The sequence below is a fragment of the Thalassophryne amazonica genome, chromosome 18 (assembly GCF_902500255.1).
Source record: "Thalassophryne amazonica chromosome 18, fThaAma1.1, whole genome shotgun sequence".
NCBI lineage: Eukaryota > Metazoa > Chordata > Actinopteri > Batrachoidiformes > Batrachoididae > Thalassophryne > Thalassophryne amazonica.
Genome location: NC_047120.1, coordinates 57,481,877 through 57,507,968, shown reverse-complemented (window position 1 = coordinate 57,507,968; position 26,092 = coordinate 57,481,877). Strand labels below are relative to the sequence as shown.

Here is a 26,092-nt window from a genome sequence, read left to right as displayed (position 1 = left end):
TATATTTAGATATTTATATACTTATTTATTTATTTGCCCTTTGCACACTAGTTTTAAGCTGACCATCTTTTTAGTGGTTTTAAGGTTGTGAGTCCTTGGTGGTGTTTGTTAACTTGTTTTGTGTATGTTATTTGTTAGTATTTTTAGTGTTTTTTATTGTTGTTGTTGTGTTGACTAACATGGACGCCTTTTTTCTGTTTTCTGTTTGCTGCAAGCCAAATCTACCTACGGGTACAAATAAAGTTACCTGAACCTGAACCTGAACCTGTCTATCTGTCTGTTAGCAAGATTACATTAAAATATGCTGCACAGAGTTTGACGAAAGTTTCACCACAGATAGATATTAGACCATGGAAAACTCCACTAAATTTTGGAGGTGATCCGGAGCTGGACTCGCAGACCAAACGGTCCCCCTAAAAGTCGGTCCCCCCTGATGACATGGTTCACGGATTAACACCTCATTTCTGCTTCAAACTGCACTCCAGTCATCATCTATCTCAGCGACGGATATCTGAAGCTTTTGTACAACAATCATTTCCACATAACTTCAGCATTATTTCATAATAAAAGATGGAGGAAGCGATCAGAGTGCTGTAGCTAAACAAACTGCTAGCCGATGCATTCAGTGCGCGTTGGACATTTCAAAGCGTCACAGAATTTTGCCTTGTTTCTGCTTAAAATGGCTCATTTCTGCTTAAAACTGACTTTAGAATGATTTAAGAGGTTTTACCTTTATCATCTGATGGTTAATAATCACATTAATCCATTTGATTGCTTTGGGTGAAAAGACTCCCTCTCAGACGTGCTGCTGTGGTGCGAAACGACACATGCGCAGACGCAAAAGGTGGACCGATTTATAGGGGCGGACCGTTTGGTCTGCAACACCGAATTCTGGATCAAGACTTCACTTTATATACGCTTTGAAGGATTACTTCAAAAGAACTTCACAGATTCTCACCAAATTTGCACCACAGATAGATATTAGGACATGGAAGGCTCCACTGCATTTGGAGGTGATCCAGATCCGGATTGGCGGACGTCCAAAATCTCTGATTGCTCTTGTTTATTTGTGTTTGCAATGTTGGCGATCAGGTTGCTATGCCAATCCCAGCTGTCCAGGTTCTCAGTGTCTGCTCTCTAGGATTACACACCACACTGGTGTCATCTGCAAACTTAATGATGGCGTTGGTTTGCAGTTGGCGTATAGAGAGAGAAAAGGAGACGGCTCAGCACACATCCCTGCAGTGCACCGATGTTTAATATGATGAATCCTACCCTAACCCTATGTCTTCAGTTCGACGGGATGTTGCTCTTGATGTGTGTCCAAACAAGTCACTCAAGACAATTCATCACTACTGGGATAAAGGCAACTAGTCAATACTCATTCAATGACCCCTCACCTATAATCATCCTTGTGACAAAACAGACAGCAATCACATCATTGAATAAATATGTAAATAAGGGTTAATTACCCTTTAATAATCCATCATCCTACAGCATTTAAATATTTTATAACAAGAGCTCAGTATATTTTTAATCAAAAAGGGGTGTCTTACTGTGCAGCGTGTATAATTGATACTGAGTCACAACTTTTCAGCATCATTTGCAAGTCAACACACAGTCTCGGAATCCTTTTCCATCCTGAGTCTCAGGCGTGTTGTTTGGAAAGTGCAGTGGGAATATTTACAAATCCCGGCGGCAAAATTTGAAGTCGGATATATTTCTGTTGGGTTGGAAATTTTGCTTGAGACCTGGAGGGATTACTGAGAGATTTTCCCATGTGTGTGTTTCGGCTCGCTCAGAGCGAATGAGGTCACAAAACAACGCAATAACTAGCAAATGAGTGTTCACGGAATAAGGATGAGATCATAAAACCACTGACAAAGTAAAAACGTCTGGGATTTAAACACGCAGGATGGTATTGGTTTCTTCCAACCTTGCAGAGAGCCGTTCATATGTAGCTTTCATCGTCTGACACTTTGACAGTGGGTTCATCATCGCGGCTCATATTTCTCAACTCATTTTCCATATCAGACATTTATCTGGCTTAATAATTTAAAGTGGCCGTCGTGAGTCAGTGAGCTTGATCATCACTTATCGGCAATAAATTAATGCCAGCGACGTGATAACATCCAATAATACTGTGATCTTTTCCACTTGGCGCAGGTCTTGAAAGTGATTCCTCATCTGTAATCGTGTTTGATGGCGGTGGAAATGGTGCTGCTGCTGATAAGATGTTCACTCCGGTGTCATAACGATGCTGACATTTTAATTTGAATGTAATTGAACTCAGTCTGGTTTTTGCAAGGTAGATCTAAAAGGTCTGTTGCAATCGTTTATAACACTGGGTGCTTATGAGTCAGCGGATTTTGGTATCTTATCGAAAAAAGTGAAGTAAGTGAGATGATGTAAAGGCCCTGGTGTGATATCATCAACTTAATCAGTGCTGAGATTCAATGGTCAAGGTAGAAGTAGTTTCCAGCTCCAATAAATAAATAAAAATATTTAAAATAAAAAAAAAAAAACACTATGCTGAAATCATGACAGCAGGGCAATTTTACAGTAACTTTGTCTGCTGGTTTTCTCCGTCGATATAAGAGCCAGCTGGAGTGGAGCAATTACTTATTTACAGAGACCGTTGTAAAAACACATGCTGACTTGAAAATTTTTGAAAAAGATAAAAAGATAACCATACAGCACGTCTTGATTCTTCCATTATTCAGCAGATCAGCATCCATAGGCAGCATTGAGAAACTGCTTTTCGCTGCTATTAAAAGCGAAAAGTGAGAGTGAGTGAGTGAGCAAAACTTCCGTAACTCTATAAAACCTACTGTATAGTCAGGCGATGACCAACAAACCAACGTTTTGGGCCATATTGGCATCATTTAACAAAATTTGTAATTTGTTGCTATTCTGGACAATTTTTTAACATTTTGTACAAAATTGTCCAAGATATTTCTCTGATTGACTTGAAAATTTTACACATACAAATCCCAGATCTACAAATTTAAAAAGACATTAAAAAAATTAAATTTAGAATTTTATAATTAAATTTACATTTCTTAACCATTTGGGTATAGCCATTTTTTTTTCTTGTTTTTAAACATTTTGATACATTTTTGATTGATTAGAAAAAAAAGGTTTTTGTTTTGTTTTGTTTTTTGTTTGTTTTTTATTCAAAATCCAGCAAAAATGTTTAAAAAATAATGAATAGTTTGTAAATAACTGCTGTAATATATGACAAAGAATGCTCAGTTGGAGTGAAGCAATACATTGCATATCATAATAATCATATTATGGAGCTTGTGTCGAACTGTTTTTTAAAAATCAGTGTTCAGGAAAAGTCAACTACTCCATGGATGAAATAAGACCTCTTGAAGAAGCATAAATGATTGATAAAATGTTCAAATAGGAAAAAGGTAACATTGAGGATTACAGTTTTTACATCAGTATAATTTGTTTCTTTAATGTAAAACATTCAGCACTAATTAAAGTTCTATATAATTTATGTGAGCAGGGATGTAATAATGTATTGTGATTCATACTGTATCATGTATCATTCCACCCCAAGTGCTAAGCATTAATAAACAAAGCACAATATGTATTTTTTGTGACTGCCCTTTACCTTTAAACCTGAATTATTTGGGGGAAATTAATCTATGATTTTACTTTAACATTACGTTAAAGTTTATTGGTTATTATTATCCTCATGTGTTCTTTTTCCACTGGGTTGTCAGCCTACAAAGTAATGATGTTTTTAGTCATCAGAAAAGGTACGTTACTCTTTGTAATTATCTGTTTTTAATTAACATGGAAATTTTACATTTGTTTTTTTAATGACATACTGGCAAAGTTAAAAAAAGCAAAGATCAATAACCGCGTTAATACCGAAATATTTGGAGTGTCTAAGAGGGGTCTTGCTTTGTTGATTTTTGGTCCCAATTTCCTTACTGATTTCAAAACTGAAGAAAAAATTAATAGTGGGAAAAATTCATATTATCTACTATTTTATATCAACTTACGTAAGAGTATAACCAAATATTGCAAAATAGACCAAATCTTTCCTGAATATTGCAGAATACACCAGAGTACTTACGACTCTCGTTACATGATTGTTTTTGCACGTGCTCGTGTATGCACAAAATACTTCTTACGCATTTGTTCCACACTTTTCCAAAAAGCAAAAATGTTTCTTTTTACATGTTAACACTGTCTTGTGTTGAAGAGAACAACATGCTTTTCCTGGGTTTCGTGTTGCAGAGTAACGTGTTGCAGAAGGCAATTACTGCATTTTGCACCCGCTTGTCCACTTTCACTTACTTTTACACAAGAGTTTCCCCGGCCCCCACCAGTTATATCTGAAAATTCACATGTTGTAGATCACTATTAATCCAGCATCACAAATTTTTTTGTTTAAATCTTTCCCAGTTGCTCAAAGTGTTCTCCAGCTCTGCTTGTAGCACAGATTACACCCTTTTTCAAGCCCCTATTGAGTATCTTTTTCTTTTTTTACAAAAATACACACAATCAGGAATCAAAAATTGGCAAAGGAGACGGCCCTAAGACCCTTGTACAGCACAGTGTCAGAACATTTTTATTGTGTTGTAAATAAATCATAATCAGATATCGCTTTGAATCTAAGGCAGCAGGTGCACTAGAAGGTAATTGGGTTCAAAGTTGGCTGCAATAAAACAGCAGCCCAGAAGAGTGTTAACATGTGTGTGTTGTTTTCGTACACACTCGGGCACAATAATTGAATCTGGCCTTTCCTTTAATGGAAATCTGTCAAGTGTGGAGAAGAGGTTGCGACGGCGCGCCACATCCAATCTTCACAAACGGCCATGTGCTGCGCGCCGTTGGACACGGCCGCTGTCTGTGTTAATGTCGGTGTGTACAGTTACAACCTTCATGCATGTTGGGTCAGAGCTCAGCTGATGTGCAGCTTTTTCAATCTGCATTTTCCGAGTTAAAATAAATGCATGTTTTTTGATAAAAGGGCAATCAGTGGTGCAGTTGGAGAATAAATTATGTATATTAATGCAAAGCCTGTTTGTGTCATGGCGGACTCCCAGACTGGGCTTAGGTGTCAGAGATAACATGGTCTTTATTCCAGGCTTAGGTTCGGTACGCAGGTAATCAAGCAACGGAGCAGCAGTACATTCAGGGTTAGGCAGAGATGCAGTCAAGGATGAGCAGGGGTCGGAGGCACGAGCAAACACAGTTCAGTGGTGAGGCTAGAGGTATGGTCGAGGAGTTTAGAGCAACAATTGGTACACAGTTTGGCAAAAACAGGACTGAATACAAAGGCTGGAAAATGTGCAAATGCAACAACAATCTGGCAGGGAAGTGAAGGACTGTGGGCTTTAAATGCATGTGGACTAATTAGGACGTGAGATGAGGAACATGTGGCGTTAATGTGTGAGGAACGTGAGGAAAGATCTAGAAAGGGGCGTGGCTAGTGAACAAAGATAATGCACGGGAAAGATTGTGAAAAGGGGAGTGCACAAACTGGAGTGATGTAATACACAAAGATATGTGAGCAGGTGCAAAGAGCATGAGTGAAAGAAAACACAAAGCAGACAGCATAAAAGTGACAGATGAAGACACAATGGCAGGTGCAGTGAGGTGGAGTGGGGACACAATCAGATGGACGTGAGGAAAACAGAGAACACAGATCAAACGGAAACCTAGGGCAGAGTAAAATACAACTATGAACCGGAACAGAAGAAAACCTTACATGAGAACTAATCAGAGAATAATAAGAAAATAAATGCAAAGACAAAACTAAACTGGGACTGACTACGAAAACAAAGTGGCTAAACAAACTATAAGGAAAACAGAGACTACCTGATAACAGAAAACAAAGCCCGATGTTCCAGCATAACTGATAACACAAACATAAACGGGCAGAACAAACTAGAATGGAACTGAACTTTGGCCAAAAGTATAAAAGTAACAAAAACAAAGTAACAAAACAAAACTAGAACAGAGAATAACCACATAATGAAAATAACATTTAATAAAACAAAGCTGGGGCGCATGAAGGGAAAAAGAAAGAGGAAAAAACTAAATCCACGCTCAGAGCCGGCCAGAATCATGACAGTTTGATATAAAGCAGACACATTGTGCATAATTGTCTTTTAAATAAATTCAAAATTCAACAGGTCCAACACTGTGCATGTACAAATTCTGCTATAATCAAAATGTAGGTCTTATGTGACATACTGTGCATCCAGAAAGTATTCACAGCGCTTCACTTTTCCACATTTGGTTATAATAGAGCCTTCTTCAAAAATGGATAAATTCATGTTTTTCCCTCAAAATTCTATCCCATAATGACAATGTGAAAAAGGTTGTTTTTTTGTTTTTTTTTATTTTTATTTTAAAAATTTGAAAAAAAACTAAGAAATCGCACGTACATACTGTAAGTATTCACAGTCTTACCATGAAGCTCAAAATTTAGCTCAGGTGCATCCTGTTTCCACTGATCACCCTTGAGATGTTTCTACAGCTTAATTGGAGTCCACTTGGGGTAAATTCAGTCGATTGGATATGATTTGGAAAGTCACACACTTGTCTACATACAACCCCAATTCCAATAAAGTTGGGATGTTGTGTGAAATGTAAATAAAAAAGAATACAATGATTTGCAAATCCTCTTCAACCTATATTCAATTGAATACACCACAAAGACAAGATATTTAATGTTCAAACTGATAAACTTTATTGTTTCTGTGCAAATATCTGCTCATTTTGAAATGGATGCCTGCAACATGTTTCAAAAAATCTGGGACGGGGCAACAAAAGACTGGGAAAGTTGATGAATGCTCAAAGAACACCTGTTTGGAACATTCCACAGGTGAACAGGTTAATTTGAAACAGGTGAGTGTCATGATTGGGTATAAAAAGAGCATCCCCAAAAGGCTCAGCAGTTCACAAGCAAAGATGGGGCGAGGATCCCCACTTTGTGAACGACTGCATGAAAAAATAGTCCAACAGTTTAAGAACAATGTTTCTCAACGTTCAATTGCAATGAATTTAGGGATTCCATCATCTACAGTCCATAATATAATCAGAAGATTCAGAGAATCTGGAGAACTTTCTACACGTAAGCTGCAAGGTCGAAAACCAACACTGAATGTCCGTGACCTTCGATCCCTCAGGTGGCACTGCATTAAAAACCGGCATCATTGTGTAAAGCAGGGGTGGCCAAGTTCGGTCCTCAAGAGCCACCTTCCTGACACTCTTACTTGTCTTCCTGCTCCAACAGACCTGAATCCAATGAAAGACTTGTTAGCAGACTTTTAATGAGCCTTTCATTATTCAGGTGTGTTGGAGCAGGAAGACAACTAAGAGTGTCAGGAAGGTGGCTCTCGAGGACCAAACTTGGCCACCCCTGGTGTAAAGGATCTTACCGCATGGGCTCAGGAACACTTCAGAAAACCATTGTCAGTTAACACAGTTCGCCGCTACATCTGTAAGTGCAAGTTAAAACTCTACCATGCAAAGTGAAAGCCATACATCAACAACATCCAGAAACACTGCCGCAAAATGCAAATCATGGATGTCGTGTCTTCAGGACAAAAGCGTTAAAAGACCATCCAGATTGTCACCAGCACAAAGTTCAAAAGCCAGCATCTGTGATGCTATGGGGGTGTGTTAGTGCTCATGGTATGGGCAACTTACACATCTGTGATGGCACCATCAATGCTGAAAGGTACATCCAGGTTTTGGAGTAACACATGCTGCCATCCAAGCAACGTCTTTTTCAGGGACATCCCTGCTTACTTCAGCAAGACAATGCCAAGACACATTCTACACGTGTTACAACAGCGTGGCTTCATAGTAAAAGAGTGCGGGTATTAGACTGACCTGCCTGCAGTCCAGACCTGTCGCACATTGAAAATGTGTGGCACATTATGAAGTGCAAAATACGACAATGGAGACCCCGGACTGTTGAACAACTGAAGTCGTACATCAAGTAAGAATGGGAAAGAATTCCACCTACAAAGCTTCAACAATTAGTGTCCTCAGTTCTCAAACGCTTATTGAGTGTTGTTAGAAGGAAAGGTGATGTAACACAGTGGTAAACATCACACTGTCCCAGCTTTTTTGAAACGTGTTGCAGGCATCCATTTCAAAATGACCAAATATTTGCACAAAAACAATAACGTTTATCAGTTTGAACATTAAATATCTTGTCTTTGTGGTGTATTCAATTGAATATAGGTTGAAGAGGATTTGCAAATCGTATTCTGTTTTTATTTACACTTTACACAACATCACAACTTCACTGGAATTGGGGTTTCATAAGATCCCACAGTTGACGTTGCATGTCAGAGCACAAACCAAGCATGATGTCAAAGGAATTGTCTGTAGACCTCCTAGACAGGATTATCTCAAGACACAAATCTGGGGAAGGGTACAGAAACATTTCTGCTGCTTTGATGGTCCCAATGAGCACAGTGGCCTCCAACATCCCTAAGTGGGAGAAGTTCGGCTCCACCAGGACTCTTCCTAGAGTTGGCTGCCTGTCTAAACTGAGCGATTGGGGAGAAGGGCCTTAGTCAGGGAGGTGACCAAGACCCCGCTGGTCACTCTGTTAGAGCTCCAGCATTCCTCTGTGGAGAGAGGAGAACTTTCCAGAAGGACAACCATCTCTGCAGCAAACCACCAATCAGGCCTGTGTGGCAGAGTGTCCAGATGGAAGCCACTCCTTAGTAAAAGGCACATGGCAGCCAACCTGGAGTTTGACAAAAGACACCTGAAGGACTTTCAGACCATGAGAAACAACATTCTCAGGTCTGATGAGACAAAGATTGAACTCTTTGGTGTGAATGTCAGGCATCATGTTTGGAGGAAAACAGGCACCATCCCTACAGTGAAGCATGGTGGTGGCAGCATCATGCTGTGGGGATGTTTTTCAGCAACAGGAACTAGTCAGGATTAAGGGAAAGAAGAATGCAGCAATGTACAGAGTCATCCTGGATGAAAACCTGCTCCAGAGCGCTCTTGACCTCAGACTTGGGGCGACGGTTCATCTTTCAGCAGGACAGTGACCCTAAGCGCACAGCCAAGATATCAAAGGAGTGGACTTCAGGACAACTCTGTGAATGTCCTTGAGTGGTCCAGCCAGAGCTGAGACCTGAATCTGATTGAACATCTCTGGAGAGATCTGAAAATGGCTGAGCACTCATGCTCCCCATCCAACCTGATGGAGCTTGAGAGGTGCTGCAAAGAGGAATGGACAAAACTGCCCAAAGATAGGTGCACCAAGCTTGTGGCATCATATTCAAGAAGACCTCAGACTGCAATTGCTGCCAAACGTGCATCAGCCATGTACTGATCAAAGGGTGTGAATACTTATGTACACGTGATTTCTTTCTTTATTTATTTTTTTTTTAATAAATTTGCAAAAATGAAAAAAAAATCTTTATGCTGTTGTTATGGCGTGTTGTGAGTAGACTTTTGAGGGGAAAAAATGAATTTACTCCATTTTGGAATAAGACTGTAATATAATAAAATATGGAAAAAATTAAGTGCTATTTATTAAGTGCTGTGAATCCTGTTTTGGTTACTGTCTGCATTTTTTGGGTTCATTTAGACACTGTTAACACAACACTGGTAGTATTACCTTGTGTACACCAGACATTAACAGCAGGCGTGTATCGTGCTGCTCACACTGACCCAGTAAGATGAAGGAACTGGAAGTCTTATCTAATCATTAAACTCATTATATTATTAAAATGTCCCATCGGAAGGTTTTTATCTCCAGTACTTGCTACCTAGGTGCAGTACAAAGTCAGTGTCACAAAACTGCTTTACATATTCCACTACAGCACTTCAAAAGAGCAGCTTTCATATGAAAAACCAAACTGTTACAAACACATCTATGACACACACTCTATTAGTGACCTTTGTGGCACTGAGATCCCACAACATAAAAAGTTAAAAGCAAAGTTTGAGTTTGGAAGAACGACTGTAATTGATGGTTGGAAAAACCTCAGTTGCGTATTTGAGGCTCAGGAAGAAAATAACTACTGTACGTGTGAGGTGAGCACACACAGAAGGTAAGTATAGGCTGCCGTCTGTCCCCTCGGCTGCACCCGTAGGTGTCCAGTGTTTTTTTGTTTGTTTGTTTGTTTTTTTTCATTAGGTCACTGGTGACGATGCTGAATCGTTCTAGAATGTGTGTACGAGTGTTCATGAAGTTGTTCCGAACAACACAAATAAGGGAAGGAATTCCAACCGTTTGTCTTAGAGAATGTTTAATGCTGCACAATGCAACAAAAATGATCTGTACTTTCAGTTCCAATAAATAAAGCATTTGCTCATTTTCTGTAAATGCCGTAAAACTACACTGATTATTACAGAATATATGGTCTATGTTAAGATTTGATCAAACTTATAAATTCAAGACAACAAGATGCACACACTTTTTAAGGGCACGCAATTTAAAGGTGTAGATCATTTGGATTTTTCACAAGATTGACCAAATGTGTCTTAACTGTCCTGTACATATCCAGCAAAACTTTCAAAATAAAATATGTCCAGATTTTATCTGGACAGATTTTCACAAGATTGACCAAATTTGTCTTACCTGTCCAGCAGATATCCTGCAAAACTTTCCAAACAAAATGTATCCAGAGTTTATCTGGAGGTCTTCCAAATGGAATCTCTGGTTGTTCATTGGTTGTCTCTTTTGCTATTTTCTGCTCAAAATAAGTCCATATTTTATCTGGACATATTTTCACAAGATTGACCAAATGTGTCTTACGTGTCCTGCAGATATCCAGCAAAACATTCAAAACAATATATGTCCAGATTGTATGTGGAGGTCTTGCAAATTGAATCTCTGGAATCTGGTTGTTTACTGGTTGTCTCTTTTGTTTTTTTCTGCTCAAATCATATGGAGGTCTTGATTGTGTTGTGTGGGCCGCCAGAAGAGGAGGTACTGCTGGCCCACCACCAGAGGGCGCCCTGCCTGAAGTGCGGGCTTCAGGCACGAGAGGGCGCTGCCGCCTCCAGGAACAGCCGAGGTGACAGCTGTCACCCATCAACCATGACAGCTGTCACCGATCATCTACATCACACCTGGAATAAAAGCAGGAAGACACCTCCACCACATCGCCGAGATATCACCTTCAGTGAGAGGTAATAGACTCAGCCGTTTGTGTGTTACAATATAATCTGTACATTGTGAGTGTTTGCAGGAGTACCGGTCCCTCTGTCTGTGGAAGCTGAGTGAGTGCTGGACGGCACTCTTTTCCCCTGAGGAATTACTGCGGTACTCTGCAGAATATTGAGTGAGAGGTGGAGGTGGATTTCCCACCATTATTGTTACTGGGTGTACACACACCCACACTTGACTGTCTTTGTTTTCCGGCAGCAGTACCAGATCCGACACGCTGAGACGGTGGCCACCTGGGGACTTCGGGACTTGGCGGCTCCAGTATCCCTCGGGTTCGGTGGCGGTGGAAATCGTGTGGTTCCGGTTCGTCTCCAGACGGGCGTCTCCTATCGTCGAGCCTGCCCACATGACACCTTTATTGATTGACTTGTATCCATTCTGTAATCTGCTGTGTTTGGTTGTGGCATTCACAACAGTAAAGTGTTCTAATTTAACTCCTTCTATTGTCCGTTCATTTACGCCCCCTCTTGTGGGTCCGTGTCACTACACTTCCCCAACAGATTGGTTGGTTGGGTGTTTGTTTATTATTGTTGTTGTTGTTTTTGCATTTTCAGTCACACTTGAAGCTCTACTGTATTTCATCAGTTCCATGATGCTAATGTAGCAGGATGAAAGTCCCAGGTCCCAATTGAAAAGACGTTCCCGCTAGCTTGGCTAACGGGGAGTTCCCCTTTGGCTGACCTGGTAGAGAAACGGTCTTTTGTGCGAGCTGTGTGGGTTTGATCCCCACCGTCGTCCCGGCCACGAAGGTCATGCTACTTCAAACTGGCGTCACGTACTGGATGTGGGTCACAGAGTATGCTAACATGCACCTGTGACTTCGGGACGAAGTCAAAAATGGTGGGGAGATGTGTAGCGGGATGAAAGTCCCGGGTCCCAATTGAAAAGACGTTCCCACTAGCTTGGCTAACGGGGAGTTCCCCTTTGGCTGACCTGGTAGAGCAGGGGTGGGCAATCATGTGCCATGAAGGGCCGAAGCACTGCAGGTTTTCCTTGCTACCAATCACCTCAGCAAGTGATTTCATTAATGTTCAGGTGTCTCAGCAGGTGATTTCATTCATAACCAAGTGTTTATGTTCAAGGGAGAGGCTCATCAGCAACCCACCTGCTGAGGTGATTGGTTGCAAGGAAAACCTGCAGTGTCTCGGCCCTCGTTGCCCACCCCTGTGGTAGAGGAACAGCCTTTTGTGCGAGCCGCGTGGGTTCGATCCCCACCGTCGTCCCGGCCACGAAGGTCCTGCTGCTTCACTAACATTAGCACATACAAGTGTTGCTTAGCAGTGACATTTGAAGGACAGAACACACACACACCCCAGCCACCGCCCACATCATCTATAGTGTCGCAATAGAAGCGATGTCGTCACTGTATTTTAACCCACATGGGTCAAAATCCTAAATCGTTTCCAGACAAGATAAACGTATGTGATATTGGCCATATGAGATTATGAATCCTTTATTTAAGTAACAATTAACAAAATGAAAATGACATCAGATAAAATTCTTTTCATGCCTTAAAGGGTAAAATTCAAACGGGACTACAGCTTTAAGAGTGTTTGTTTGGTTAGTTTGTGCTAACTTAGTGATACATTGGGTTTGACAAACTCAAAATGTCTAAACCAATACACAGTGTGCAAATGATTTAGAATGCAGCTACTCCTACAGGCTAACTATGTAAAATAAAACTTGTTGATCCACATGACAGGCTCAGTTCCTCAAAGGTTATCGACTTGTAGTGCCTCAGTGGAGAGCAGCGCCTCCCAGTGGACTGGAGGATATGGTAAGCAACCATATATTCAATCAACATTTTCAATATTTTCAGCTGTTCAGCAACACTGGCGTATGTAGCTGGTTAGTCCGTGACGTTTTTTGTGTTCCAAGTCAATATTACATCAGTGTTTTTGTCTCAAGTGAAAAGATGAATCCCAAAAACATCTGTATGTAGAGCCCAGGTTGAAAAATGTTGGAATATAACTCCCATGTGAGCTAAGTACAAAGAAATGGAATAATCTGTGATAAATGACTATATAATGAATTACGGTTCATCCTAATCACACGACCTAAAGTCAATCAATCAATCAATTTTTTTATATAGCGCCAAATCACAACAAACAGTTGCCCCAAGGCGCTTTATATTGTAAGGCAAGGCCATACAATAATTATGTAAAACCCCAACGGTCAAAACGACCCCCTGTGAGCAAGCACTTGGCGACAGTGGGAAGGAAAAACTCCCTTTTAACAGGAAGAAACCTCCAGCAGAACCAGGCTCAGGGAGGGGCAGTCTTCTGCTGGGACTGGTTGGGGCTGAGGGAGAGAACCAGGAAAAAGACATGCTGTGGAGGGGAGCAGAGATCAATCACTAATGATTAAATGCAGAGTGGTGCATACAGAGCAAAAAGAGAAAGAAACAATGCATCATGGGAACCCCCCAGCAGTCTACGTCTATAGCAGCATAACTAAGGGATGGTTCAGGGTCACCTGATCCAGCCCTAACTATAAGCTTTAGCAAAAAGGAAAGTTTTAAGCCTAATCTTAAAAGTAGAGAGGGTGTCTGTCTCCCTGATCTGAATTGGGAGCTGGTTCCACAGGAGAGGAGCCTGAAAGCTGAAGGCTCTGCCTCCCATTCTACTCTTACAAACCCTAGGAACTACAAGTAAGCCTGCAGTCTGAGAGCGAAGCGCTCTATTGGGGTGATATGGTACTACGAGGTCCCTAAGATAAGATGGGACCTGATTATTCAAACCTTATAAGTAAGAAGAAGAATTTTAAATTCTATTGTAGAATTAACAGGAAGCCAATGAAGAGAGGCCAATATGGGTGAGATATGCTCTCTCCTTCTAGTCCCCGCCAGTACTCTAGCTGCAGCATTTTGAATTAACTGAAGGCTTTTTAGGGAACTTTTAGGACAACCTGATAATAATGAATTACAATAGTCCAGCCTAGAGGAAATAAATGCATGAATTAGTTTTTCAGCATCACTCTGAGACAAGACCTTTCTGATTTTAGAGATATTGCGTAAATGCAAAAAAGCAGTCCTACATATTTGTTTAATGAGTTTATAACCGTGTGTATTGAATTATGCTCAGTGAACGCTGACAAAGCAGTTTATCCTGAAAGCTTTCACATGTGTAAGCTGTTACGTTAAACAAATACAGCAAGTGGACTGCAGCTCTGTAACACTTTTCCATCTGCTTTATACACACACACACACACACACACACACACACACACACACACACACACACACACACACACACACACACACACACACACACACACACACCTGTCAATATTAAAACAATCACCACAATCAGAGGCAAAAGCCAATATTTCCCTTGACAATACTGACCACAAGTGGACTGTATCAAAAATATAAAGCTGATCGTGTGTGTGTGTGTGTGTGTGTATTCACTATGCACAGCCACAGTAATGATGCAAACTGCACCAAACTTGCTTTGGTGACTGGGGTACCAAGGGGGAGGTCACTGGAGCCCTTAGGTTGAAAGCATATGTGCGCAAACACACACACACACACATGATCAGCCTTATGTATTAAATCACACCTGCTCACTGGAGCCCTTATTTTCACAGTTCATGTGGTACTCAGGTCAGGTAGCAAACATCACACTTTACTTACTATGTAATAGTGGCTGGCTAGGGTGCACTTTAATTGCAATCTGAACGGGCCAGCAAGCTCAGTGTGTCAGTTAAAACTTGCGTTTTTTTCAATTAAAATGTACCAGTTGTGTACTGCATGCCAGAGCATTGCAGTGATATGACTTCACCTTTTATCATCATTCACTTGAGTCTCATGAATGTCACAAATTGCTCTATGGAAATTTCTGACAACATACACACAATGAAATGCAACTTACTATACCTTAACTAAAATGCATAGAACGGGTAACTGAGCTAGTATATACATCTCACAAAATTCCAAAATATGTAAAATGGCACTATGTGAACTGGATTTTTCACACAGAAAGGCCAGATTGGTGTCAAAATGTTCTCTGTTTCATGAGTCTGAAAAATTGGACCGGAAACTTTCCAATATTTTGCTCTGTTTACAAGTTTTTTTACTTTGGGTTGGAGTAAATTTATGATGGGCTTTCTCATTAACGGGATAACCGAATGGCAGGAAATTTGGCAGGTGTGTGGACAGCCTCTGTTAGATCCACAGTGCTAAATTTGGTGGAACTGTGTCACTAGATGGCGCTTCAATGCATATATTTCTGAATTTCAGAGCTTTAACATGCTCCAAAATTCTTGTCAATCTTGCCTAAGAGTTTTACAAGGCTTCTCCGTGGTCTCTGCTTGGGACAGGCCTGGATTTGCAGTGGCGTGGGGGGGCTTGGACCCTTAATATTTGCTTCCCAATCTAGTTATTATTGTTGTTATTGGTGTTGTTTAGCATTATTAGTATTAGCATTATTTTTAGTATTTTTATTATTATCATTGTCATTGGTCATCACAATCACTAAAAGGTCATGCCAAAATACTGTATGTTTACTGTGGATTGCCTGAATAATATAACTTTCTGAAATATATTAAAATTATTGTTGTTGTTGCTGTTTGGGTCATCACAGTCATTACATACATTCATCAACACAGAGATTTCCCATAGTTTTTTTCCCCCTTGACAATACTGACCTCTAGTGAATGGACTGTCCAAATAATAGAACTTTCTGAAATATGATTAAAATTAATTAATTAATTTTATTATTGTTGTTGTTGTTATTGCTACTGTTGTGATCATCATTAAAAGCAGTCAGAAATTAACGGACAGTAGTCCCACTGATTTTTTTTTTTCCTTGACAAATACTGACCTCTAGTGAATGGACTGTCTAAATAATAGAACTTTCTGAAATATGATTAAAATGTATTTATTTATTTATTTATTTATTTATTTATTTATTTATTTATTATTATTATTATTATTATTATTATTATTATTATTGCTAGTGTTGTGATCATCATTAAAAGCAGTCAGAAATTAACGGACAGTAGTCCCACTGATTTTTTTTTCCTTGACAAATACTGACCTCTAGTGAATGGACTGTCTTAAATAATAGAACTTTCTGAAATATGATTAAAATTTATTTATTTATTTATTTATTTATTATTATTATTATTATTATTATTATTATTATTATTATTGCTAGTGTTGTAATCATCAAATATATGTTGTGATCATAAAAACAGTCATGAATTAACGGACAGTATTCCCGTTGATTTTTTTTTCCTTGACAATACTGACCTCTAGTGAATGGACTGTCTAAATAATAGAACTTTCTGAAATATGATTAAAGTGTATTATTATTATTATTATTATTATTGCTAGTGTTGTGATCATCAAATATATGTTGTGATCATCATTAAAAGCAGTCAGAAATTAACGGACAGTAGTCCCACTGATTTTTTTTTCCTTGACAAATACTGACCTCTAGTGAATGGACTGTCTTAAATAATAGAACTTTCTGAAATATGATTAAAATTTATTTATTTATTTATTTATTTATTTATTTATTTATTTATTATTATTATTATTATTATTATTATTATTATTATTATTATTATTATTATTATTATTATTATTATTATTGCTAGTGTTGTGATCATCAAATATATGTTGTGATCATAAAAACAGTCATGAATTAACGGACAGTATTCCCGTTGATTTTTTTCCTTGACAATACTGACCTCTAGTGAATGGACTGTCTAAATAATAGAACTTTCTGAAATATGATTAAAGTGTATTATTATTATTATTATTATTATTATTATTATTATTATTATTATTATTATTATTGCTAGTGTTGTGATCATCAAATATATGTTGTGATTATCATAAAAAACAGTCATAAATTAACGGACAGTATTCTCGTTGAATTTTATTCCTTGATAATACTGCCCTCTAGTGGACATCTCGCTCTCCACCGAGGAATTTCCACGATGACGGCGAGTGTTAACTTTATGAAATACAGCTTAATGGATGTTGTATGAATACTGACATTTAAGACTGCGTGTTGTTGTGTAAAACAGCACACATATGACGTTACTGTTGGTTAAAACAGACACTTTGTTCGTGTTGAGGAGCTGCTGAGTTGAGAAATGAAAAATCTTTTAGCCTGCGGTTATTCCGCGTTTCTCTGACAAACACCTCCCACCTTCCACGAGTCTTCTTCCAAAACCGGAGCAGGCACCTCAGGGAGCGAAAAAAAACTTAACGATCGTCTGCATATGAATTGAATTTAGTTTTTCATGTTTGGTTCGCTGGAGTCATGGGAGAAATTACTCAGCAAAAGAAGCTTTCAGAACAAATCAATCAGATCATGCAAGAGTCGAGATCTGCCAGGAACAAGCTGTCAGAAAACCACAGCAACCTCTTCAAAGTGGCGGACTACTGCGAAAATAACTATCTCCAGGTCAGTAGTGCTCCAGTAAGTCAGGCAGCTTTGTAAGAGTTCGATTATTTGATCATTTAATAATTTTCTGTCCAAACGACGCAGGCAGAAGATCCAGCCAAGGCTGTAGAAGAATCCAAGGCTTTGGCCATCCAGGCTTTGGCCAGTGTGACCTACCAGGTCAACGCCGTAGCCTGCACCGTGATCAGGCTGCTGGACTCTCAGGCCCTGCAGATCAAAGACATGGAGTCCTCCATCAACCTGCTAGCACTGGTGAGCAACACTAAAACCACCTCAGGTGCTGCTGAGGAACACTAAAACCACCTCAGGCACTGGTGAGCAACACTAAAACCACCTCAGGCACTGGTGAGCAACACTAAAACCACCTCAAAACTGCAGGCACTGGTGAGCAACACAAACCCTCCTCAAAACCTGCAGGCACTGGTGAGAGGAACACAAAAACCACCTCAGGCTCTGGTGAGGAACACAAAAACCACCTCAAAACCTGCAGGCACTGGTGAGAGGAACACAAAGACCACCTCAGGCTCTGGTGAGGAACACAAAAACCACCTCAAAACCTGCAGGCGCTGGTGAGAGGAACACAAAGACCACCTCAGGCTCTGGTGAGGAACACAAAAACCACCTCAAAACCTGCAGGCGCTGGTGAGGAACAAAAACCATTCAGGCTCTGGTGAGGAACACAAAAACCACCTCAAAACCTGCAGGCACTGGTGAGCAACCCCAAAAACCACCTTAACATAAAAAAATTATTATTATTATATATGTTGCAAATTTATTAATAATAAAAATGAAGAAATCACATGTACACAAATATTCACACCCTTTGCTCAATCCTTTGTTGATGCACCTTTGACAGCAATTCCAGCCTCAAGTCTTCTTGAATATGATGCCACAAGCTTGGTGCACCTATCTTTGGGCAGTTTTGTCCATTTCTCTTTGCAGCACCTCGCAAGCTCCATCAGATTGGATGGATGGAGTGTCAGTGCACAGCTATTTTCAGATCTCTCCAGAGATGTTCAATCGGATTCAGGTCTGGACTCTGGCTGGGCCACTCAAGAACATTCACAGAGTTGTCCTGAAGACACTCCTTTGATACTTTTTTTTAATATATATATATACATTTGCAAAAATCTTAAAAAAAAAAAAAAACCTATTTCATTGTCATTATGGGGTATTGTGTGTAGAATTTTGAGGGGGGATAAACTGAAAAATGTGGCAAAAGTGAAGTGCTGTGAATACTTTCTGGATGCACAGTGACAGTGGTTGAGTTTGCTGTGCATTTGCACACACTATGTAGTAATAATCATTTCAATAATCACAGTTATTACAACATAGTTATTCATAACATAGCTGTGCAGTTTTTACACAGTTTGGTTGCTTTGTTGTTCCAAATAAACTATTATTGCTTCCAAACTGCTGCAAGTGAGAATCTTTCCAGGGACATTTTTATTCTGAGTTTTACTGATTATAGCTGATTTTTTTTTTTTTTTACTGTTCTCTGGACCAGGCTGCAGCTATCCACCATGAGAATGTAGCCAGGAGAGAGATTGGTGTTTTTACTTCTCCAAAGAACAAGAACCGCGCCAAACCCATGACCCCGCCAAAATCAGGCAAAGAGCCAGAAAGAAGCTACACAAGAGTGCCAATATCGTTCTCCATCCTGGACTCCGTCGGACACTGTTTTCAGGTGACCATTAAAAATGGTTTTAAAACTTCCACATTCAACCCAGCTACCTCCGTGTTGTTGATGAAGGATGAGGTCAAACATCTGCTCAGTTGTTTTTCTAGTGCAGTACGAGCTTTTATGCAGTTTTGCTGACTGTGGTACAGAAATGGACTTTACATTAATTCTTCATCTCACCCACAGGTCCCTGATCAACAGTCCCAAAAGAAAGCTGAGACCACTGAGAGCATAGAGAGTAACAGAGGCCCTGTTACGTATGTAAACCACATAGATTTATTTCCACAACACAAATTATGATTATCATATTCTCTATATATAATAGTCCATGAGCCAGTCATCAATTTTGACTGAATCGGTACAACATAGGGTGACAAAACAACACTTAGAATCCAGCCTCAGTGTACCGTGACCTCCACAAAAATGTAGGATAACCATCCCAGGGTGGCAACTGTAGCCAGGTAGGGGTCAGGCTTCAGTCATGTTGAAAACTATATCACATTATTTGTCTGATCATAACAGTTCCAAAAAGGTATAGTTTGGACTATCTATGACTGAATGTTCAGGAGTTATGGGGTAAAAACACCAAAAATGGTAACAAAGGTCAGTTTCAGTTTGTACAGGGGTCAAAAGTTAAAGTTGCTCCAATTTCAGTAAAAAATGATGCAAATTATTGGTTGAAATAAAAGGATTAATAAGTGAAATAGTTTTGACTGTGTTGAATGTTTGGTCTCTCCATTGGATTCCATGACATGTGACATATGTTACCCTGTAACATGATAACTAAGCATGACAGGTGGTGCAAACTATTCCTTTTTAGAACTCTATTAACCAAAACAATAATTTGCATAATCCTATACTGAAATTGGAGAAACTTTAACTTTTGATCCCTGTACTAACTGAAACTGACCTGTCATCATTTGTGTTGTTTTTACTCCATAACTCCAGACCATTTAGTCATAGATAGTCCAAACTATACCTTTTTGGAATCATTATAGTCAGACAAATAATGTGATATAGTTTTTAACATGATTGGAGCATTTTTACATTTTGACCTCTGTGTCATTCTTCATTGACTCCTACCTGGCTACAGCTGCCACCCTGTGATGGTTGTCATACATTTTTATGTAGACCATGGTACACTGAGGCTGAATTCTAAGTGTCGTTTCATCACCTTAAATGGTACAGAAAACCTGCTTGGTCCATGGACTGTAAAAGTCTGTTGTGGGTCTACCTCTCTGGCCTGTTGCCCATTAATTGCAGCAACCCCAGCACACACACAATCCCTCACATACACCCCCCCCCCCCCCCCCCCCCCGCCACATACACATCACTCAAATCCTTAATCATTTGTAGCTCCTGATGTTAATGTGGGCATGTGGGTGCGTTTGAATATTTGTATTTCAGACTGTGACTGGCCTGTTTCCCAGCAACAGTAACCATGTCAACCCCCATCTAGTATGCTGCCAGTATTAAGATAAAATGTAGATGACCTGTCCATATGTCTTCTGCACTGTTTGTTCTAAATAATTCTGAACACCACTGGTGCTTATTCAGAAAACAACATGCTGATTTCTTCTCTCTGAAAACCGGATCTACAACCAGAAACAAAAAAACAAAGAGAACTTGTAGAGACTTTTCTGGGTCCTTGGTTTCTGAGATCAAGAGAGCTTACCTTTACAGGAGAACAATGGTCCAAGTCTTCAGGGTCCTTTTGCTCCATTGTGAGACTTGGATGCTAACCCTTGACTTATGTGAAGGAATGCATGTCTTTGGCACAAGGTCTCATTGGAGGATCCTTGGGTACCGATTGAACAACTTAATTGTTTACAATGTTTTAATATGACTAAGGTTTTTAAAAAGTAACCTTATCCTTAAGTGCTCCCTTCCACTGCTTTACGGAAGTTGATTATTCCGAGTCAGGATTTCTGACTTCCTTTTTATGATATTTTCATCTGCTATCTTGGGGGAGAGATTGTCACGAATTTGTGACCCACTGTTGTAATGACAGCAAGGCCAAGATTCACAAGTCAAGTCAGTAACACCTGTAAACAGATTTCTTGCATTAAACCCGTTATCAGATACTACATGTAAAACTTCACTGAAAGGGAATTCTGTTTACTGCTGTGATGTTAGATTGACAAACACCTCCTGTCCAATTTTCGAATTTGGAATTCCAACTTGAATCGCCATTCCATTCCACTTTTTCTAGTCTAAGCTCATTTTGTTTTTTCAAGTTCCAAATATGAACGTACAAGGATCAAAAAATGGACTTGGCATTTAGAATTAGAACCTTAGCCAGTGGAAAACCACAAATTCTGGTTTGTAGTATCAAAAAAGTACAATACTGTAGGTATGTAAAAGTACTCTAAAGGACTGTTTTTTTATGTAGGTCCAGCTTTGGCATTGCTGTACCTCCACCATCAGTCCCCACCATTCCCAAGGTCTCCAACACCACCAATGACTTGCCTCCTGATCCTCATCAGTCAGATGGGTTCAACCCCAGTATGTCCACACCTCCACCACCACCACCAACCTCATCCACATCACTCCCGCCTCTACCTCCACCTATGCCAGGAGCCATCCCACCTCCACCTCCACTGATGGCAGGAGGTTCCTCTCCTCTTCCTCCTCCTCCACCGGTGTCAGGAGGTTCCTTGCCTACACCCCCTCCTCCACCACCTCCACCGGTGTTAGGAGGTTCCTCGCCCCTACCTCCTCCACCTCCACCTGTGTCAGGAGGTTCCTTGCCCCTACCTCCTCCTCCACCACCTCCACCAGTGTCAGGAACCGCTCTACCTCCTCCTCCACCACCTCCACCGGTGTCAGGAGGTTCCTTGCCCCTACCTCCTCCTCCACCACCTCCACCAGTGTCAGGAACCGCTCTACCTCCTCCTCCACCACCTCCACCGGTGTCAGGAACCGCTCCACCACCTCCTCCACCACCCCCTCCCTTATTTTAAGTGGCAATATATCATCAATACACTGGATCAATATCCGTTCAGATGCTAATGTCACATGTTGGTTATGTTCCCGATTCCTCATCAGTCTTTCATAATTGTTAAATTAAAACAAACGGCTGTGATTGATACTCTGTATCACCTAAAATGTTGACGTAAAACTCGAAACCAAACTTATCTTATTTTTTTTTAATCTTTTTTTTTCTGTGCAGTCATTCAGAGTTCCAATTTAGTCACATTCTATGTTGACTGTTGTGGAATATGTGTGAATTATGTGTAATATTTTGGTGGGTCTGTGCCTCGTGCACTGAAAATGGTGTGTGGGGCAGTTTTTTTTCTTGGTTTGTGTAATCTCTGATGCACTGTAAAAATGTTTCATGGGGTTAGTTAGTATAACTTAAATTGTTTATTATGTTCAACATGGAAAAAAAACTTTTTGCAAGTTCACATTTTAATTAATTGATAACTTACAAGATGTTAATTATTCACAGTTGACAGTGGATTAAAGATAAAGTGTTTGATTGTAAAACTAGAATGGCAACATGTAATTTATCCTGATTGAAGGGATATAAATTCAGTATTATTATTCAATAAGAAAAAATTAATATTATTATTCAGTAAAAAAAAAAAACTAAAACTAAAAAACTAAAAAAAAAATGACATGAACATTTCTGAGTGGAATGGAGGCAAAATAAAGAAGGTAGAATAACATATGAAATACATTGGCTACCTAGTAACAACAAAACTTTTTAATTACTCTGAAAAAAAGAATACTTTTACAAACCTTAAAAAAGCGTTACAATTTGTAAAACCTGAATGAATTGAGTTGTTTGAACTTAAGTTTGTAAGTTAGAGTTGATCTAACTTAAAAACGTTAAGTTCAAACAACTCAATTCATTCAGGTTTTTTACCAATTCTAACGCTTTTTAAGTTGTTCTTTTTTCAGTGTAAGTTAACTTTATTTACTTTGTAGAGGACAAATCATTTGCTTAATGTGAGTTAGTCTGATAATAAAAGTATGATGGCATTTATTCAGCAACAGTTGAGTTGGAATTACTTTTAAAATAACCATGCAATTTGTTTCATTTTTTTTTTTTTTTTTGTAAGTTGAGCAGCGCAGCATTTTTTTTTAGAGTGTGAGCCTCACATAATATTCCATGGAGAGAAAATCCTCCTTAAACACACACATTGTGCAAATGTAGAATCGCTTTCAACATGTTTCGACATAATCCCGACTGCATTCCTCAGAAACAAGTTCAAAACAGAGACTCCTCTGTCCCTGCAGTGTGGTTTTCCTCACTTATCACAGCTTTATTGATTATTGTATGTGCGTACTGAGAAATGCAGTGAGTGCATGAGTAAGTGAGGCTGTCTCCTCCAGTTTTTAACAACACAACTCTAAAGCAACAAAGTCTATCATCATGTAAGTCTTAAACTTAAACGTGCATATAATGATGATCAACTGACTGAAACTTTATTAACTTTGATGCAACACATCAATAGAAAAAGCAAGTTTGTTTTTGTAATAAACCATCCACCACCTACTGGCTACATCTGGGCTTCTTTCATCGCATCGAAATCAGGAGCAGGTGTGGTTGAAGTTATATGTAACATGAAATAAGCTGTTTGTGAGTCTGTTTAATTTCTAAACCCTCGGTCACCATGGCGACCTTGTTAGTACTTCAAGTGTGGGGTTACAATTTTGTGTTGTCTACCCTGATTGTAAGCAGGATATGCCAAAAAGCATCAAAAGTTATAAAGTTACATCAATAATGAATTATTGTGTGACTATCGTGATTGAATTTCATAACAATAAGCATAAACAAAAAGTGGTCTAATAAGAGACCCCTGAGGAACTCCGCTGTTATAATTTTAAAATAAGACGTAAAATAGGCACAAAAAAAGGGACTACAATAGCATGGATCACTTTCAGCACATTTGAAAGACACAGCACACACTTCTCAGACCTGTGCCTTTAAACGAGATAATAACACCATAAAACCTTTGTGTACTTCCTGAAGAAATACGAGATCACTTGATAGCGACGCACACGCCTGAAAAGCTTTGGAATCACTATTTTAAAAAAAGGTAAGATTCCATACAATATAATCGGTTAATAATCAGTGTGGCATATGTTACATTTATGTGAATTCAAAAACTTTTACGTTTGAAATGAAAGCACATTTATACAACAAAAGTTCAACAGTTAAGACAGTATAGAGATTGCACTGTTCACTGCTCAAGCTGCAAACATTTTTTTGTACACACACACATATACATATAGTCTGCACTTAACACTGGCTCCATGTAGGTCCTTAAATACAGCCAACGTTCACAATTAACCCACATTATGCATCATTCAGAAACTTTTACAAGCATTTAAATCAATGAAGATTTGATTCTTCTGCACTCTAAACGTTGAAATTAATTGATAAAATTAAGGTAACTTTTTCCACATAACATTGTCAATTAAGTGCAAAACAATATTGTAGTTGAAATTAATTAAATCAAATGAAACATTATTACTTAAATCCCTAAAATAACATTTGCAAGTATATCGTATTAATTACATTTTAAAAGTGTGGACTGTTCAGTGTAGTTTAAAGGAGCAGTCATGTTCTATGTAAACCAGGGATCCTCTGGCAGTCTGACAGTGAACTAAAACTGAATCAAATCTGTCTTGCAGCTATTATTTTTACATCATTTTATTTGGAAATGAAGTAGACATTATTTACTTAACATATCTGGTGGAGAAAATTCAGTTTGAAAGTATTTAACTGAACTTTATGTAAATCTTTGGCTTTATCTGTATTAAAATCTATTTCATGTGTGCTATAAATCCAACAGAAAAGCAAATGTTGAATAAAAATTTCTGACACTTATTTCGGCTTGCACATATCAGACATAAGTGATGTCGTTACTAATCCAATTTATCTACAGGGTGACCCCCAAAAAGACCCAAAGTGTGACCAAGAAGCTTTTGTTTCTGCCAACTCCCTTTTGGACACATGGGTACTTTGTTAAATTGTTTTCTTTATGAGCTTTTTTTTTGAGTCTGTGTGTTGAATAAATGAATTAATTCAATAATTTCATTCATTCATCTTTTTTCTTGTCACAAGCGATGCAGCACAGTTTGACACAAGTCCAGCTATGACCACTGTAATAAACATCCTGAAATATTTGTAAGTTGTCTAACATCTCATTCTCTGTATTGTAGAAGCTCCAGTCGTTTTGCGATCACTGAAACGTGTTTGTAGATTTCCAGGTTTGGTGTTTTCCTTTGTCGCTGTGCTGCTCTGCTTCTGTTTGTATGCAAAAAGGAAAAGTGACTCATATGACTTCACCGTGGCAACACGACGTCACAACAGCGCCTACATGCCAGCGGCCTATCTGCCTTTGAGTCGTGCACAAATGGAAGACGGATCTCCTCTAAGCTGCAGATCCTGGATGAACCGCCGCCACCATACTCACTGGTGCGTCACCGCATCCTGAATCACTGACATGAAGAGTGGCAATCAATTATCTGCACTTCTGATTCAATGACAATTTCTGCTAATTTGTATATGTCGCAGACATGAACAGCGAAGCGCTTCAGCATCTCATCATGTCATTTAGGCCCTTCTGACTTTTTTCAGCAAATGCTTCTGGGGAGCATTAGCATGGCTAAAAACCTTCAGCTCCGACCCCCCCCAACTATGGCCCTCTTAATCCCCAGCCATTTTAAGCATTTTTCTTTATTTGCATCTCACATGCCTGTTAAGTCCTCACCATCTCATTTAGGTCCTTCACACTTTGTTTTTAGTAAATGCTTTTGGGCAGCATTAGCATGGCTAAAAAA

At 39.3% G+C, this 26,092-nt stretch overlaps 1 protein-coding gene and 1 long non-coding RNA gene across 2 annotated transcripts; both read left to right on the top strand.

Moving 5' to 3' along the window:
• Positions 1-17,219: 17,219 nt before the first annotated feature.
• abi3b (ABI family, member 3b) lies at positions 17,220-22,397 on the top strand. Its single transcript, XM_034193954.1, has 5 exons — positions 17,220-17,613; positions 17,698-17,865; positions 19,121-19,300; positions 19,481-19,551; positions 21,687-22,397. The coding sequence occupies exons 1-5, from the start codon at positions 17,470-17,472 to the stop codon at positions 22,255-22,257; spliced, it is 1,134 nt and encodes a 377-aa protein (XP_034049845.1). The 5' UTR covers positions 17,220-17,469; the 3' UTR covers positions 22,258-22,397.
• Positions 22,398-24,158: 1,761 nt separating this feature from the next.
• Positions 24,159-25,706, top strand: LOC117531002. Its single transcript, XR_004566495.1, has 4 exons — positions 24,159-24,342; positions 25,195-25,266; positions 25,374-25,436; positions 25,512-25,706. It is a non-coding gene; the product is annotated as an uncharacterized LOC117531002 (long non-coding RNA).
• The last annotated feature ends 386 nt before the right edge of the window (positions 25,707-26,092 follow it).

Bases quoted from the DNA above. Each gene is read 5' to 3' on its own strand.
- abi3b (XM_034193954.1), top strand. From the start codon at position 17,470: ATGGGAGAAATTACTCAGCAAAAGAAGCTTTCAGAACAAATCAATCAG. The intron at 19,301-19,480 runs GTGACCATTAAA...TCTCACCCACAG, and splicing joins CCGTCGGACACTGTTTTCAG to GTCCCTGATCAACAGTCCCA. The intron at 19,552-21,686 runs GTATGTAAACCA...TTTTTTATGTAG, and splicing joins AGTAACAGAGGCCCTGTTAC to GTCCAGCTTTGGCATTGCTG.